This window comes from Aspergillus pseudonomiae, assembly GCF_009193645.1.
Source record: "Aspergillus pseudonomiae strain CBS 119388 unplaced genomic scaffold BDV37scaffold_2, whole genome shotgun sequence".
In the NCBI taxonomy this organism is placed as follows: Eukaryota; Fungi; Ascomycota; class Eurotiomycetes; order Eurotiales; family Aspergillaceae; genus Aspergillus; species Aspergillus pseudonomiae.
This window is the reverse complement of record NW_022475994.1, coordinates 26,119-38,913: the sequence shown is the minus strand read 5'-3', so window position 1 is coordinate 38,913 and position 12,795 is coordinate 26,119. Positions and strand designations below refer to the sequence as shown.

Genomic DNA, 12,795 nt, shown 5'->3' with positions numbered 1-12,795 from the left:
CCTGCTATATATCCCTCATTATCATTAGTCACTCCACCATCAGAAACCAGGAACGAAGGTACGCTATTTCACAGTCTCCAGCCGTTTTTTCCACGGGTCCGCGTCTAGCCGTGGCTAAGCGACGTCCATGAGCCGACCGATACGGTATGCCGACGGGAAACTAACAAAACTTGATAGTATCTTAAGTGATACGATATAATAATGGTTTCTAGCGCTCGATGCCGCCATCTGTGAAAAATTTTCTTCTCTTACCCTGGCACGGTCCCATTGCCCCCTTCTTGGCAGCCATGATGGAGAAGTCTCGGTCGGAAGCTGGGCCAGTTAGTCGCCAGAAGAACGTAGAACCAAACCATACAATTGACCTCTCGTTATGTCCTTAGCACTGACAGCTGATCTTTAGGATAACATTGTAGAAGGAATAGGTTTAAACCAAATAGAGCCTGAAAGTTCTCATACAAACTTAGCTGAGGATAATAAAAACAGCTCTATAAACTCTAAAATATGATTCCCCTGCAGATCATAAGAAGCTCCAGAAGCTACAGGCGGTTATTCCAGGCACTCCTGGCACTCGGGCCACCTCAGACTTACAGCTGCGAAATTGTCTCAAGATCAGCGGGGTTTTGCACAAAAAGAGCATGTGCTATGTCCGTAGTCTCTATTCGATGCTCGAGGCGCTTCTGCACCACACCAACAAGGTAGTGTAGATGCTGTCCATCATAAACGAGCGTAGTGGCATGTGTTACCACTGATTGAAAACGCAACCACATGAATCCGAAATATGACATCCTGGTAACTCTCAACTGGAACTATAGTGTAGTAAAGCAGGAAATTTCTCCTTGCAAACTCAGGATTGCTTTAGAGAACCGGAAACCTGCCGTCTGCTTGTACTGATGCGCGTGCTTCGAAGAAGCTTCAGGCCTAAGACTTACCATTAAGGACAGTAGTGGTACTTGCCGTTGTAAAGAGACGAATCTACCTGTAGTTACCACAACAAAGCAATACTCTTTGGCTAAATCCCCTGCGTCGAGGCTAGCTTGTCGAACATATTGTAGATTCCAGAACACCGAGCGAACGGCCATGCCAGCAAGAGGCCATTTTTCTCATAATGTTTGTCGTGATACATGGAATCCCAGGTGACAACCAGCATTAAGAGGCAATAGATACGTTTATATCAGGCATTCTGGACCACACTGGACATACGGGATGCTGGGGCGTAATCTGTTTTTATAAGAGATATATGTAGACATTGAACATTGTATATAGAACGGTTTTTATCACCACGGAGGCACAATCACGGTGCAGGAGGATAATGACTTCGATTAGAGCTAAATGCTAAACTACGAGAGATCATACAAGAAAAAGTGTCCCGACGGATAAATTACGATTCATATCCGTGGCATGCAGATAAAACCGTACTCAAAGATCGTCGAGGGCGTCAGCCTCTTTCTTGTCTCATACAGGATGAACTCTGAGAGTCCATGCTGCATCCAGCTCAAGATCAACCGAGTGAAGCAGAGGATCGAGCGAGGCAAGAGACGTCAATATGCAGATCCATACGATACTGCGTTTTCCCTATTTCTATTGGTAAAGTTGAAAACGGAAGGCACCAGTTTTACTGAAGAAGCTGTACATGATGATATCGATTATCGGGTATCTAAGAACCCCGGTGCAGTAAAAAGAAGTCGCTAGACGCCGTGTCCGCTAAAATCAGTACGCCACTCTCGTCCGCATATCCTATACAAGAGTTAGTTGATGGCTCATACAGTTTGGTACTGGGCAAAACATACCGAAATCTTCCGTTCAATTTCTCGCACTGAACGGTCAAGTTCCCCAGCAATCATCATCTTCGTGTCATTAGGTAATAAGAAATACGTCTCACATAAGTCACCGTCAATGACGCCCTTGACAGGTGCATAGTAACTCCGGTAAATGAGGTGGTCCCGTCCAGCAAGAGGAGGGTTTTGTGCTGCCAATTGCATCTCCAGGTTTTGGAAGAAGTCGACGTCCTCTCGGCTGACAAAAGGCACAAGCATTCCAATAGTACCATGGAATCCGGACCAGACAAGAATGTCCCGCCCACCGGCTACAAGCTGTGTCTTGTGCAAGGTGGTCGGGATGTCCTGGGTGTAAACATGGATCATCAGCTCCAGACGATTGGGCGTACCATGGAGATAACCACGTTCATGGATCAAGTGCGCGCCCGATCCATCCTCATCAGCTTGTTCGGATATTTTCTTGGGACACCGCAGCATCCAGATATTACCAAATTTGTCACCTCCAGCAGTGGTTTCATAGTCCACCATCGTCGTAGAGGTCGTCCAGCGTGAGACAGAATCGTCCACAAACGGGATCAAAACGTTTTCCTGATACTTGTATACAACATACGTAACACTCTCACGAACGTCACTCACGACGATTCTGCTGCCTTGCGTCTGGAGGCCCACGATCGTCTTGGGAACCACTTGGGCATTACATTTCCTGAGGAGTTGTTTCATTCCCAAGTCATAGATCCGAAGCATCGAGCCAATACCAGCAACCAGTCGGCCTTGGAAGCCAAGAAGAGCGAGTGGAGGTTCTTCGACCTTCGTCTTATGGATGAACTCAAGCTCTCTTCCATCTTCTTGGAACCTGTAGATATGGATGTATCCTCCGGCAGACGATGGAGGGTTGACAGTCATGTCTTTCGCTGTTCCTACAACAAGGAAGGTCTCATCATCCTGACTAGTGAAGGGAACAGCTGCAACACTGACAGCAGCCTCATTTTCCTCAAGTTCAATTGTCGAGACAACAGCTTTGGCGTGTACTGGGTCGACAACCTGAATACACGAGGCCCAGTGACCAGAGCCCCGTGGATATCCAAATTCTTCGGGAGGTAGCACGGTTTCATCGCCTGTACGTGCCTTGGAATCTTCGATTAGTTTCGCCCTAGTTGATGGCGACAAAACATTGTTGTCTGATTCAATGACATAAAAAAGTGGTTGCTCAGGGTGTTTCAAGAAACGGCGGGGGGTGTAAGCGAGAGAAATCGACTGTTGCAGCATGTTGTTGTCAAGCTTTTCGATGGAGAAAATCCTATCCACATCAGTTAGCAAATGTAGCTAATCGCAGGCAGGAGCTGACGTGTAATTTTCAGAATAACTTTGATCTCAGTAGGAACAATTGGAAATAAAATAATGATAAGCTTCCACATGGGTTTTCGGGTCCCATATTCTCATCATTCGATCAGGGTAAATGGAGGAAAAGAAACAGGGAATGCATCATACCTAAGGTTTTGGCCTTGAATGCCGACCATGCCTTCCAGACACTGTTCACTCGAGAAGTTCCAACCCCATTCAAGTGGGACGTAATCCAAAGGAGTAAGCATGAAGCCCTTTGTCTGAATGTCTGAATAGCCCAGCCAAGGACGTGAGCTCAAAGCCAGAACAGCAGTTTGCCCTTTAACGGAAACCTGGAATAGCTTGACGGGCTTCGAGCCCAGAAAACGCGTACGCGTATCAGACAGTTCGCCGGTCACCTCATCCAGTACTGTTCGAAGGTAGACACCAGAGTACAGACCAATGTGAAGATACAGTGTCGTCCCACCAGAACTGGAATCAGACATAGACATGATGTTCAATGCAGACGGGGCTGCAGTGAGGGCCTGGACAGACTTGTTTTCCAGGGTGGAATCCGGATCCAAGCTCAAAATGCGGACTGTGGAGTCATCACATCCCACAGCTAAGAACGAGCTCCGAACACGACCTTCAGGAACCTCTCCGAGACTGAGACATGTCACTGTGCCAGACATCTGGCGCCGTTCGTCGTATTCAGCAAGGGTCCCATCAGAATCCATCTCAAAGTACACGATCTCTCCTGAGCTCAGTGCCACCGCAACTTGACGCTCATTCGTTGCGGCTGCAACGATGGACCGATGTTGAGGTGCAGGCCACTCATTCACTCGACGGTCGACCATAATATGACGAATACCCCGGGGGTGGATTTGGATCAAAGAATCCTCCCCAAGCTGTTGGACGGCGAGAGTAGGGGCAGATGACAGAAAGCCAGTATCAGTCACCTCCTCCACGGTTTCACCGATACTGAGAACAAGAGTGCCATTTGCAAAGGAAAGGACGATGTAGGCATCAAACTCATCGGCGCGAGTCAATTTGGTAGTCCAAACAGCCGAAGGCACACTGGGGAGTTCCGAGTCGACAATTTCAGAGACCTCTAAGCCGTGCTTGAGCGTCCTAAACGTGCTACGAGCACCAGTTCCAGAGATAGTGTAGATCTGGGGAGCATCTTCTTCGGAGAGGTTGGCAATCTTACTATCAATCAATGGATTTAAGGAATTGATAGTCTCAACGAGATTGAGATTTTCTGCGCTTCGAGGTCGGAAATATACGGGCTCAAGTGGGACAGAAGGATCTGCAGAGGAGTTTTCACTGCTGAATTCGATCTCCTCGTCATCATCACCGAGCTTCTCGAATTGGTAGAAGTGGTGATTTCCTGCCTCACTGGCAACATACAGGAAACCACTCTTGAGAATCAGCAAGTTCGACGCGACAGGAACCGTGTCGAAGTATTTAATCTTCAGTCTTCTCACTTCGCCAGTCAATTGGCCATTGTCGTCTTCAACCATGTCAATAGTGAGCTTGAAGAGGTCCCCGTCTTCAGTCTGGAGGAGAAAGAAGAAGGCGCCCCTCATCTTGTGCATCACGCCGGCCGTGACGAACCGTTTACGTTCGGGATTCTCTGTTGGGCCACTACGCCTAGGGATTGGTACCCTGAAGGCATCTTGGTTGGAGTGTCGGTAGGTGACGCTGTCCTCAGCACATACCAGGACTCCGCTCGGGCCATCAGCGCCTCCGGGGACCTGGAAAAGCATCGAGGATGTGCGATCGACAGGGTCCGCCCATTTACGCACGACGTGGTTCAGTCCAAGGTCCAATTCGTAGTATACCAGAAGCTTCTCGGCTTCTTCGAACGCTTGGCCCGTAGGATCCTGGTCAGACTCCGAGTAGTCCACCTCAAGCGCCGCGAAAATCGGGTTTTCATACCCTACATCCAATGCTGACATCGCAAAGACCAGTGTCTGTGGCTTATGTGCTTCGAGCGGTGATGAGATCGTCAACTCGGCCTGCGAGTTCCGATTCAGAACGTAAACAAGCTTGTTCTTCTCCACAGATGCAATGAGACAAGCTCTGCCTTTCGGATCAACCGCCAGATATTGGCCGGGGATCACACGACGGACACCGGATTTGCCAAACGTCTCCAGGTGAATGCGGTTGAACCGATTCTGGGAGGGCACATACTCAATGATAGTGATGCGTCCCGAATCAGAACCAATGATGATGTAATCTAGATGCACCTTTCAGCAAAAGTCAAGGACTAGCACCCAGCGTCAACGTCGCTGACCGGGGCACGTCCCACGTCCAAGGTGGTCGGCTCGGCAGTTAAGGATCGTGCTGCCCGGAAGCTTGAAGAATCACTAAGATGATCTCGGAATCACACCATGGGGAATGTCGAACATACCTTTATTACTTCCAGCTAGTCGGAAAGCAGCCAGAGAGCGAATGATGCCGAAGACATCTTGGGAAAAGAGTGGGGTGACTTTGCCCTGGGTAGGATCGGGTCGATGGATAGTGAGCTTTGACCCCGACGCGGTGACAATCTGCTGTTCCTTGGTACCCGCAAACTGACCCAGGATGGCCTGTGTAACGGCAGTAGGCGGCTGGATTGTCAGGGAGTACATGAACATATGCGAGGTGGTAGCCATGGTGGGCAGCTAGGCTCCTTCCAAGCCTGGAGCAGACAGAAGATGTTGTGTGTTTTGTTTACTGCAGAATTGCAACCAAAGTTGACTTTAACGTGATACCATTCCCATTGCTGCAGATACAGAGCTTGAGGAAGAGGACTCTCGAGAACGAGTGTCCTCGCAATGGGTTTGCGTGGGAGTCTTGAGAGCAAGACGCGACAGTTCACCCGATTGTGTCCTGAGGAGAAAGTGAAAATTCCGGTGGGAAGAGAATGAAGCTACTCTAGTTTGACCTGTTTGTTAGTATCACGTGTGTTGTATTGGTAATACGTCGAAAGTCATTTATTCAAGCCAATTACCCGAATGATCGTGGTATGTGAATTACCTACAGCGCAACATGTTTATCCCGCTTTCCGAAAAGGCGGACGATGGGTTTCTGCCACCTTCTACCTTTCCGTTCCGACTGACGCTATCAGTAGGTATTGGTTGTGCCGAGAAGTGGCATTGTTCACTACTACTTACTGCCGCTATTCCACTGCTCACTTACTTTTTACCTCATCCCCATCTTACATCCTCTTATTCTCCGACAAACTAATTGAATATATATCACCATCCTTCGCTTCTCTGGACGGTGGTTCTGTGAAGACCTTTGATTTAAGCCCCTCCCTCCCCTCGGTCCACTCGCCGAAACTACGTTCTAATGGCTGATGACACCGCTACGGCGGAGGACTCTCCCGTCACCTTCAATATCAAGTCCTCGAATGATGCAAAATTCACCATCACTCTTCCATTGTCTGCGCTAGTGTCAGAGTTGAAAGAAAAGCTTGCGACGTCGGAATATGCGGATACTCCAGCGGAGCGTCAGCGCTTAATCTACTCGGGAAGAGTGTTGAAAGATAATGAAACCCTGGCTACATACAAGATCAAAGATGGACACACCATCCACCTGGTAAAGAGTGCTGTTAGCAATCAGCGTCAGGCCGGCACCTCTCAGACTGCCTCGGCCTCCACGCCGTCAGGCACCTCTGCTACTCCAGCCACTGGCGTCCCCACAAATCTTGCGGCCGGCACAGGCAACAACCCACTAGCCGGTTTGACCGGCGCACGATATGCTGGTTTTGCGCAACTTCCAGGAGCCGGAATGTTTGGCCCAGATGGTGGCGTAAGTGACCAACGAAGTAAAGTTTAACCCATTGAATGGTGCTAATCATGATGTTTAGATGGGACCCCCTCCTGATGCCGACTCTATGCTCCATATGCTCGAAAACCCACAATTCCAGTCTACTATCAATGAAGCTTTACAAAACCCAGCGATGATTGATATGATGATTCAACAAAACCCCATGTTGCGCGAAATGGGTCCCGGCGTGCGGCAAATGATGCAGAGCCCTGAATTCCGCCGTATGCTCACCGATCCCAATTCGCTTCGCCAGGCGATGCAACTTCAGAGAGCCATGGGTGGCGGCGGTGGGCTTGGTGGCGGTAGCGCATTTCCTGCTCCTGGGGTCACAAACACAACACCAGAGGAAAGCCAAACCGGCCAAAATAACAACGGCGCTACTCCTGCCTCTGGCGCACCCGCGTTCAACCCATTTATGCCTCCGGGCCTTGGAGCTGGTAACCCTTTTGCTGCCCTTTTCGGAGGTAATCCAGCAATGGGTGGCGCAAACCCGCCCAGTGCATCAACTGCGACGGGTACCGGTCAGACTGAGACTGCACAGAGGGCCGCTGGAGATGCTGCTGGGGGAGATGCTACCACCGGAGAGGGTCAAAATCAACAAAACGCTCAGAATCCTTTCGGGCTCCTTTTCAACCCCGCCATGCTCGGGGCACAAGGCGGTCAGGTTAACCCTTTCAATCCCCAACAAAATCCCTTCCTTCGCGATCCCGCTCTACTATCGCAGATGATGCAGGCAATGGGTGCACCACCAGGAGAGGCTGGCGCAGGTGGACTTGGCGCCAATCCCTTGGCGGCGCTTCTCGGAGGCGGCGGATTTGGGACACCCCCTCCACAGGACAACCGGCCACCTGAAGAACGGTATGCGGAACAGCTTCGCCAGCTCAATGATATGGGCTTCTATGAGTTTGAGAGGAATATCGAAGCGCTGCGACGAGCAGGTGGTAGTGTACAAGGCGCAGTGGAATATCTGTTGAGCCATCCTTCTTGAGTTCTCCTACCGATCTGTAATGGCGTGTTGGCCAAATGGCCTTCTTTCGTGGAGCGATTGTTTTCATTGACGGCTTCTAATTTATGACTACCCTGGCTGCATACTCTTTCGGATATGATATAGGGGATGCTTGGAAGGCTTTCGTGTAGGGAATGTCTCATGACTTAGCAGAAAGGGCGTTAGTATAGCAGAACTTCATGTTTTTTGATGTTATGATAGTATATTAACAGGGGTGTCTCGTATACTGGCATCTCTTTGTCGGGCGTCTTCCCGGTCACGGTTTAGGGTGACTTTCGGCGATAAATAGCTATGAAGAATGTAACTTGTTCCACGAAGGGCCCTGTCCTGTAGGTGAATCCCGGTGGTATGAGGGACAGTCGTCATGATGTGGAGTCAACACGACCTGAATTGTCGCATTCAGATGGGCGGCGGTGAGATTATCGTTTTGGGAATGGACGCTAAACCTATTGTGGGCAGAATCGGCCGGACTGTTCGATGCCACTGGATTGATGGGTCCCCGTTCTGAATCTCCCCTGCAATCGACGACTACTTTAACTACTACTAATTGCTGCTATCCTGTCCACATCCACCCCTGACACCTCCCCCTCCCTCGTCCTTAAATTATTATCTATCTGCTTCTATTCGATAGGCATTTTATGCCGATTACACTCGTTACATCAACTCGAACTGCTATATTTCGGACTTTTCATTCTCCGTCGCATTCTGGACCGCCGGTTCCTCCAGACAGCATACATACGCCTCATATTGTTTTACAGTAGCCTTTGCCCTGCGCTTGTTCATCCTTTTTGACATATTACTTTCAATATCGCGCATAAAATTTACTATTTACGTCCTTTCTTTTCCCTCTCTTTAGGTGGCCTGTTTAATGGGGACGGTCTAGCGCAACTTAAGTTGGGGTTAACTAAGTTATTGATCTACGTTTGAGATTCACGCACCCGCCACGTACATCCCAATCGTCGGTGCATGCTTCCTTGATAGCTTGTATTCTCTCAACAAGTGAGGGTTAGCCTCCATTTTCCCACCACCTCGATAATGGAGCTGCAACGCTTGTGGTGCCCTCGTCGGTGGGCTTTGTGGTTGTTATTCGCCTCATACCCTTGCGCATTCTACATACCTGGTACGCTTGGACCAGCCTGCTAGGCCCATCAGACCCTCCAACTGACACGTCTATGTTTGTGAAATAGGCTATTCAGTCAAACGTTATACCGATGACGAGTCTATTCCCCTTCTTGTGAACAAAATCTTTTCCGACTATACGCAGCTTCAGTACGCCTACTATGACCTGCCTTTCGTCTGCCCCCCGAGCGGGAAAACGCACGGCGGCTCGCCCTTCGGCTCGGGGCATAGCGTTTCGCTTAACTTGGGAGAAATTCTACGTGGTGACCGGATAATGACGTCTGACTTTGAACTGCAGATGGGAAAGAATGTGGAATGTCAAGCCCTCTGCACTGCGGAAGTAGGGCGCAAAGACGTCAAGTGGGCTCGTCAGCTTATCAACGAAGGCTATGTAGCAGAATGGATCGTGGACAACTTGCCTGGAGCGACTAGCTTTGTCACCGTCGACCGTAGTCGCAAGTACTACGCAACTGGGTTCAAGCTTGGATCTCGGGAATTCTCACCCATCGACGGAAAACCACACTACTATATCAATAACCATTTCACCATCGTGATCCGCTGGCGGTCGGCACCCGAAGGTGGCAAGTTAATTGTTGGCTTCGAGATTTATCCAAAGAGTATTCGCGCCGAGGATCATGTGGAGAACGGTTGCCCTAAACAAGTACATGAGCATCACGACGGTCTGGAACTATACATCCCTCCAAACACATCAAAACTCCGTGAGATGTATCCTGGTTCCTCATACATCCCAGAGGACGACGGGGTTGACGACGGAACTACACTCAAAGTTCCGTACACATACTCAATTTATTTCAAGGAGGACAACAGCATTGACTGGTCTAGTCGATGGGACCTCTATTTTAGCAACCAAGACGACAGCTCTATGACGCACTGGTTTGCGATTCTCAATTCTTTGACTATAGCTGGCGTTCTTGGAGTGGCTGTATATGTCATCTGGGGACGAACGGTGCAAGGAGATATCAAAGGTCGAGGGGACGGAGCAATGGATGAGGCTAAACTGAAGGCTCGAAGCGTAGCCAAAGTAAAGACTCTTGAAAGAAAAGGGGACGGCCTCTTGGACCAAGGATCGGATCTAGAACGGGATGCAGACTTGTCATCCGACGACGAGGGTCTCGAAGATGTCAGCGGTTGGAAACTACTTCATGGGGACGTTTTCCGAGTGCCGGAGTACAGCGGCCTACTTGCACCGCTTGTTGGCTCTGGTATGCAACTATTGTTTATGACCTCGGGACTTCTTCTACTCAGTTGCCTTGGTATCTTAAACCCCAGCTTCCGTGGCGGATTTGTTAGTGTTGGCATGGGGTTGTTTGTATTTGCCGGCCTCTTCTCCGGCTACTTCTCGGCAAGGTTGTACAAAACATTTGGCGGCACTAAATGGAGGAAGAACACGGTAGTTGTAAGTCTATCTCGGCCGGATTTCTTCTTTCTCTGAACCTTGTGACCTGGACATTACTAATGACAGTAGACCGCTCTCTTCATCCCTGGCCTGACCTTCTGCCTGATATTCATCCTGAACCTCTTTGTTTGGGCACAGGCGTCCAGCACCGCAATCCCGTTTGGCACATTGATCGGTCTTCTTGCGCTCTGGCTGCTGATTCAGGTTCCTTTGGTTTATATTGGTAGCTGGTACGGTTACGTACGAACAACGGCGTGGGAGCACCCAACCAAGACCATGTCAATCGCTCGACAAATTCCGCCACAACCCTGGTACTTGCACAACACTTACGGGCCCGTTTTGACAGGGCTGGCACCGTTTGCTGTTCTATTCATTGAGCTTCTATTCGTGTTCAAGAATTTGTGGCAGGACAAGAGTGGGTATTATTACGTGTTTGGCTTTTTGAGCGCCGTCTCGACTATCCTGATGGTCACGGTGAGTCAAGTGACCATCATCGCAACCTACAGTCAACTTTGCTCCGAGGTATGCTATATCCATTATCGGTAAAGGATCGCGAAGCTGACTGAAGCAGAATTACCACTGGTGGTGGCAGAGCTTCCTGACCGGCGCAAGCAGCGCATTCTGGATATTTGCCTATTGCATTTGGTACTACTTCTTCCACCTTCATATCACCGGCTTCATTTCTAGTCTGCTCTTTTTCAGCTACAGCTTTCTGGCATGTGCGGTATACGGTTTGTTGACGGGGACCGTTGGGTTCTTGACGGCCTACGCGTTTGTCCGACGTATTTACAGGTAAGCGGTTGCTGGTGGTGTGGTGAATATTAGATGTTGGAGCTAATCATAGCACAGCGGCGTCAAAGTTGATTGATCAATTTCGAGCGCATATCTGACATCAATGTCAACTTTTTGCCCAGGCGGGCTTATGTGAAACGGCATTTGGGACAAACATTCCCCATTCATTTCCTTTGCCATCTTTTGGCTCTACTTTCAAGATATCCACCTTCCCTCTCCATATGAAATAGGCTACCGTACTCTTAGTGGCTCGTCATGTCATTTGGACCGTGGCCTTTCTGTACTTTATATATATATATATACCGTCCATTAGCGAGCTCAATCGACCATTCTCAGTCTTAACGCACTGATCTCAATTTCGCTACCCACAGAGTAGCTTGGTCAATTCTCGTATTTCAATCACATCTCATGGATCAAGTTACCCAAACCAGCCGTAGCCTAAAGACTCAATAGCACACCTAGTGGCTGATCCTCCACAAGATACCAGTCTACAATAAAGAAAACACACCTTCGGGACCCCGGCTAGGAAACACCCAACCCATCATAGCGCAAAACCACCAGATCGACACGGGCTCGACTCTCTCTTCCCCAAAACGGCATTCCCATCCAGCCTGGGCCACCAAACCCCACGAGCTTAACAGGCAGAGACAACCCCATAAATCCTCCCCAGCCGCTCCCGTCACACACACACACACACACACACACACAACAAAATACAAGTTCTCAATAGAAACCCTCCGTTACACGACCGCGTCTACCTGGTAACACGAGATGGCTACAAGCGGAGGTTCCAATCAACGGGTCCGCGTGATGTTCAAAGAAAAACGAAGATAAGTCCGTGAAGGTTTCCAAATCTTTTGGTCAGTACTTTCCCATGGATGAATGATTTCAGAACCTTTTCTGGGAAGGGGCTGTGATTGGTCAGGTCGGGGGTCATGTGGTATCTATGTATTGAGTTCTTATGACTGGTGATTTTGGTGGAGCTTGCCATTGTGTGTATCTTACTACTAGTAGTACTTGGGCTGATTATGGGGGTTTTTGTGTTCTGGGGCCCTTCTGGGCAGTGAAGTTTTGTGGGGGTTGTTGATGTAAGGGGAGGGTTTGTCTATTTGCTCCTGTCACGGGTGTATGAGATGAGGTCCAGAATACTATGTTTCAAGGCTATCCACCAGGTTACATATCAGATGCAAATGAGACACAGGTACTAAGGACGAGTAATATGACGGAGATGAAACGAGCTACCAAAACGATTGCGTCAGCTACGCAATGGAGGTGGCAGAAATCAAGTCCCGGGGAAGAAAGGCCCTGTGACTCGGTATGTCTGTTTATGTATTCGGATTAAATTACATAGACTTTGTTTCAAATGTATTACACCCGCTGGGCAGTGACCAATACCAATACTCTTTTCTTTTGACTGGATTTGTCAAGTCTAAAGCCAGGTGCATTAGGGCGTGCTTTGGTGTGACCGAAAGAATTACTAACTGTATACAAATGTATGTATGTATTGTACATACTATGTGGAGTATGAGGTATATACAAGTATGTAC

The 12,795-nt window shown here is 49.1% G+C and overlaps 3 protein-coding genes across 3 annotated transcripts; 2 read left to right on the top strand and 1 right to left on the bottom strand.

Moving 5' to 3' along the window:
• Positions 1-1,707: 1,707 nt before the first annotated feature.
• Positions 1,708-5,755, bottom strand: BDV37DRAFT_277774 (DDB1/RSE1 family protein; the record flags this gene model as incomplete). Its single annotated transcript, XM_032085861.1, has 4 exons — positions 1,708-1,734; positions 1,788-3,072; positions 3,264-5,337; positions 5,512-5,755. 4 exons carry the CDS (start codon positions 5,753-5,755, stop codon positions 1,708-1,710), a joined length of 3,630 nt encoding a protein of 1,209 aa, XP_031946741.1.
• A 394-nt stretch (positions 5,756-6,149) lies between these two features.
• On the top strand, positions 6,150-8,608 carry BDV37DRAFT_76292 (ubiquitin domain-containing protein DSK2). The gene is made up of 2 exons (XM_032091181.1): positions 6,150-6,896; positions 6,955-8,608. Exons 1-2 carry the CDS (start codon positions 6,435-6,437, stop codon positions 7,900-7,902), a joined length of 1,410 nt encoding a protein of 469 aa, XP_031946740.1. The 5' UTR covers positions 6,150-6,434; the 3' UTR covers positions 7,903-8,608.
• A 347-nt stretch (positions 8,609-8,955) lies between these two features.
• On the top strand, positions 8,956-11,324 carry BDV37DRAFT_277772 (transmembrane 9 family protein; the record flags this gene model as incomplete). The annotated part of the gene is made up of 5 exons (XM_032085860.1): positions 8,956-9,040; positions 9,108-10,456; positions 10,526-10,978; positions 11,028-11,248; positions 11,306-11,324. The coding sequence occupies 5 exons, from the start codon at positions 8,956-8,958 to the stop codon at positions 11,322-11,324; spliced, it is 2,127 nt and encodes a 708-aa protein (XP_031946739.1).
• Positions 11,325-12,795: the final 1,471 nt, after the last annotated feature.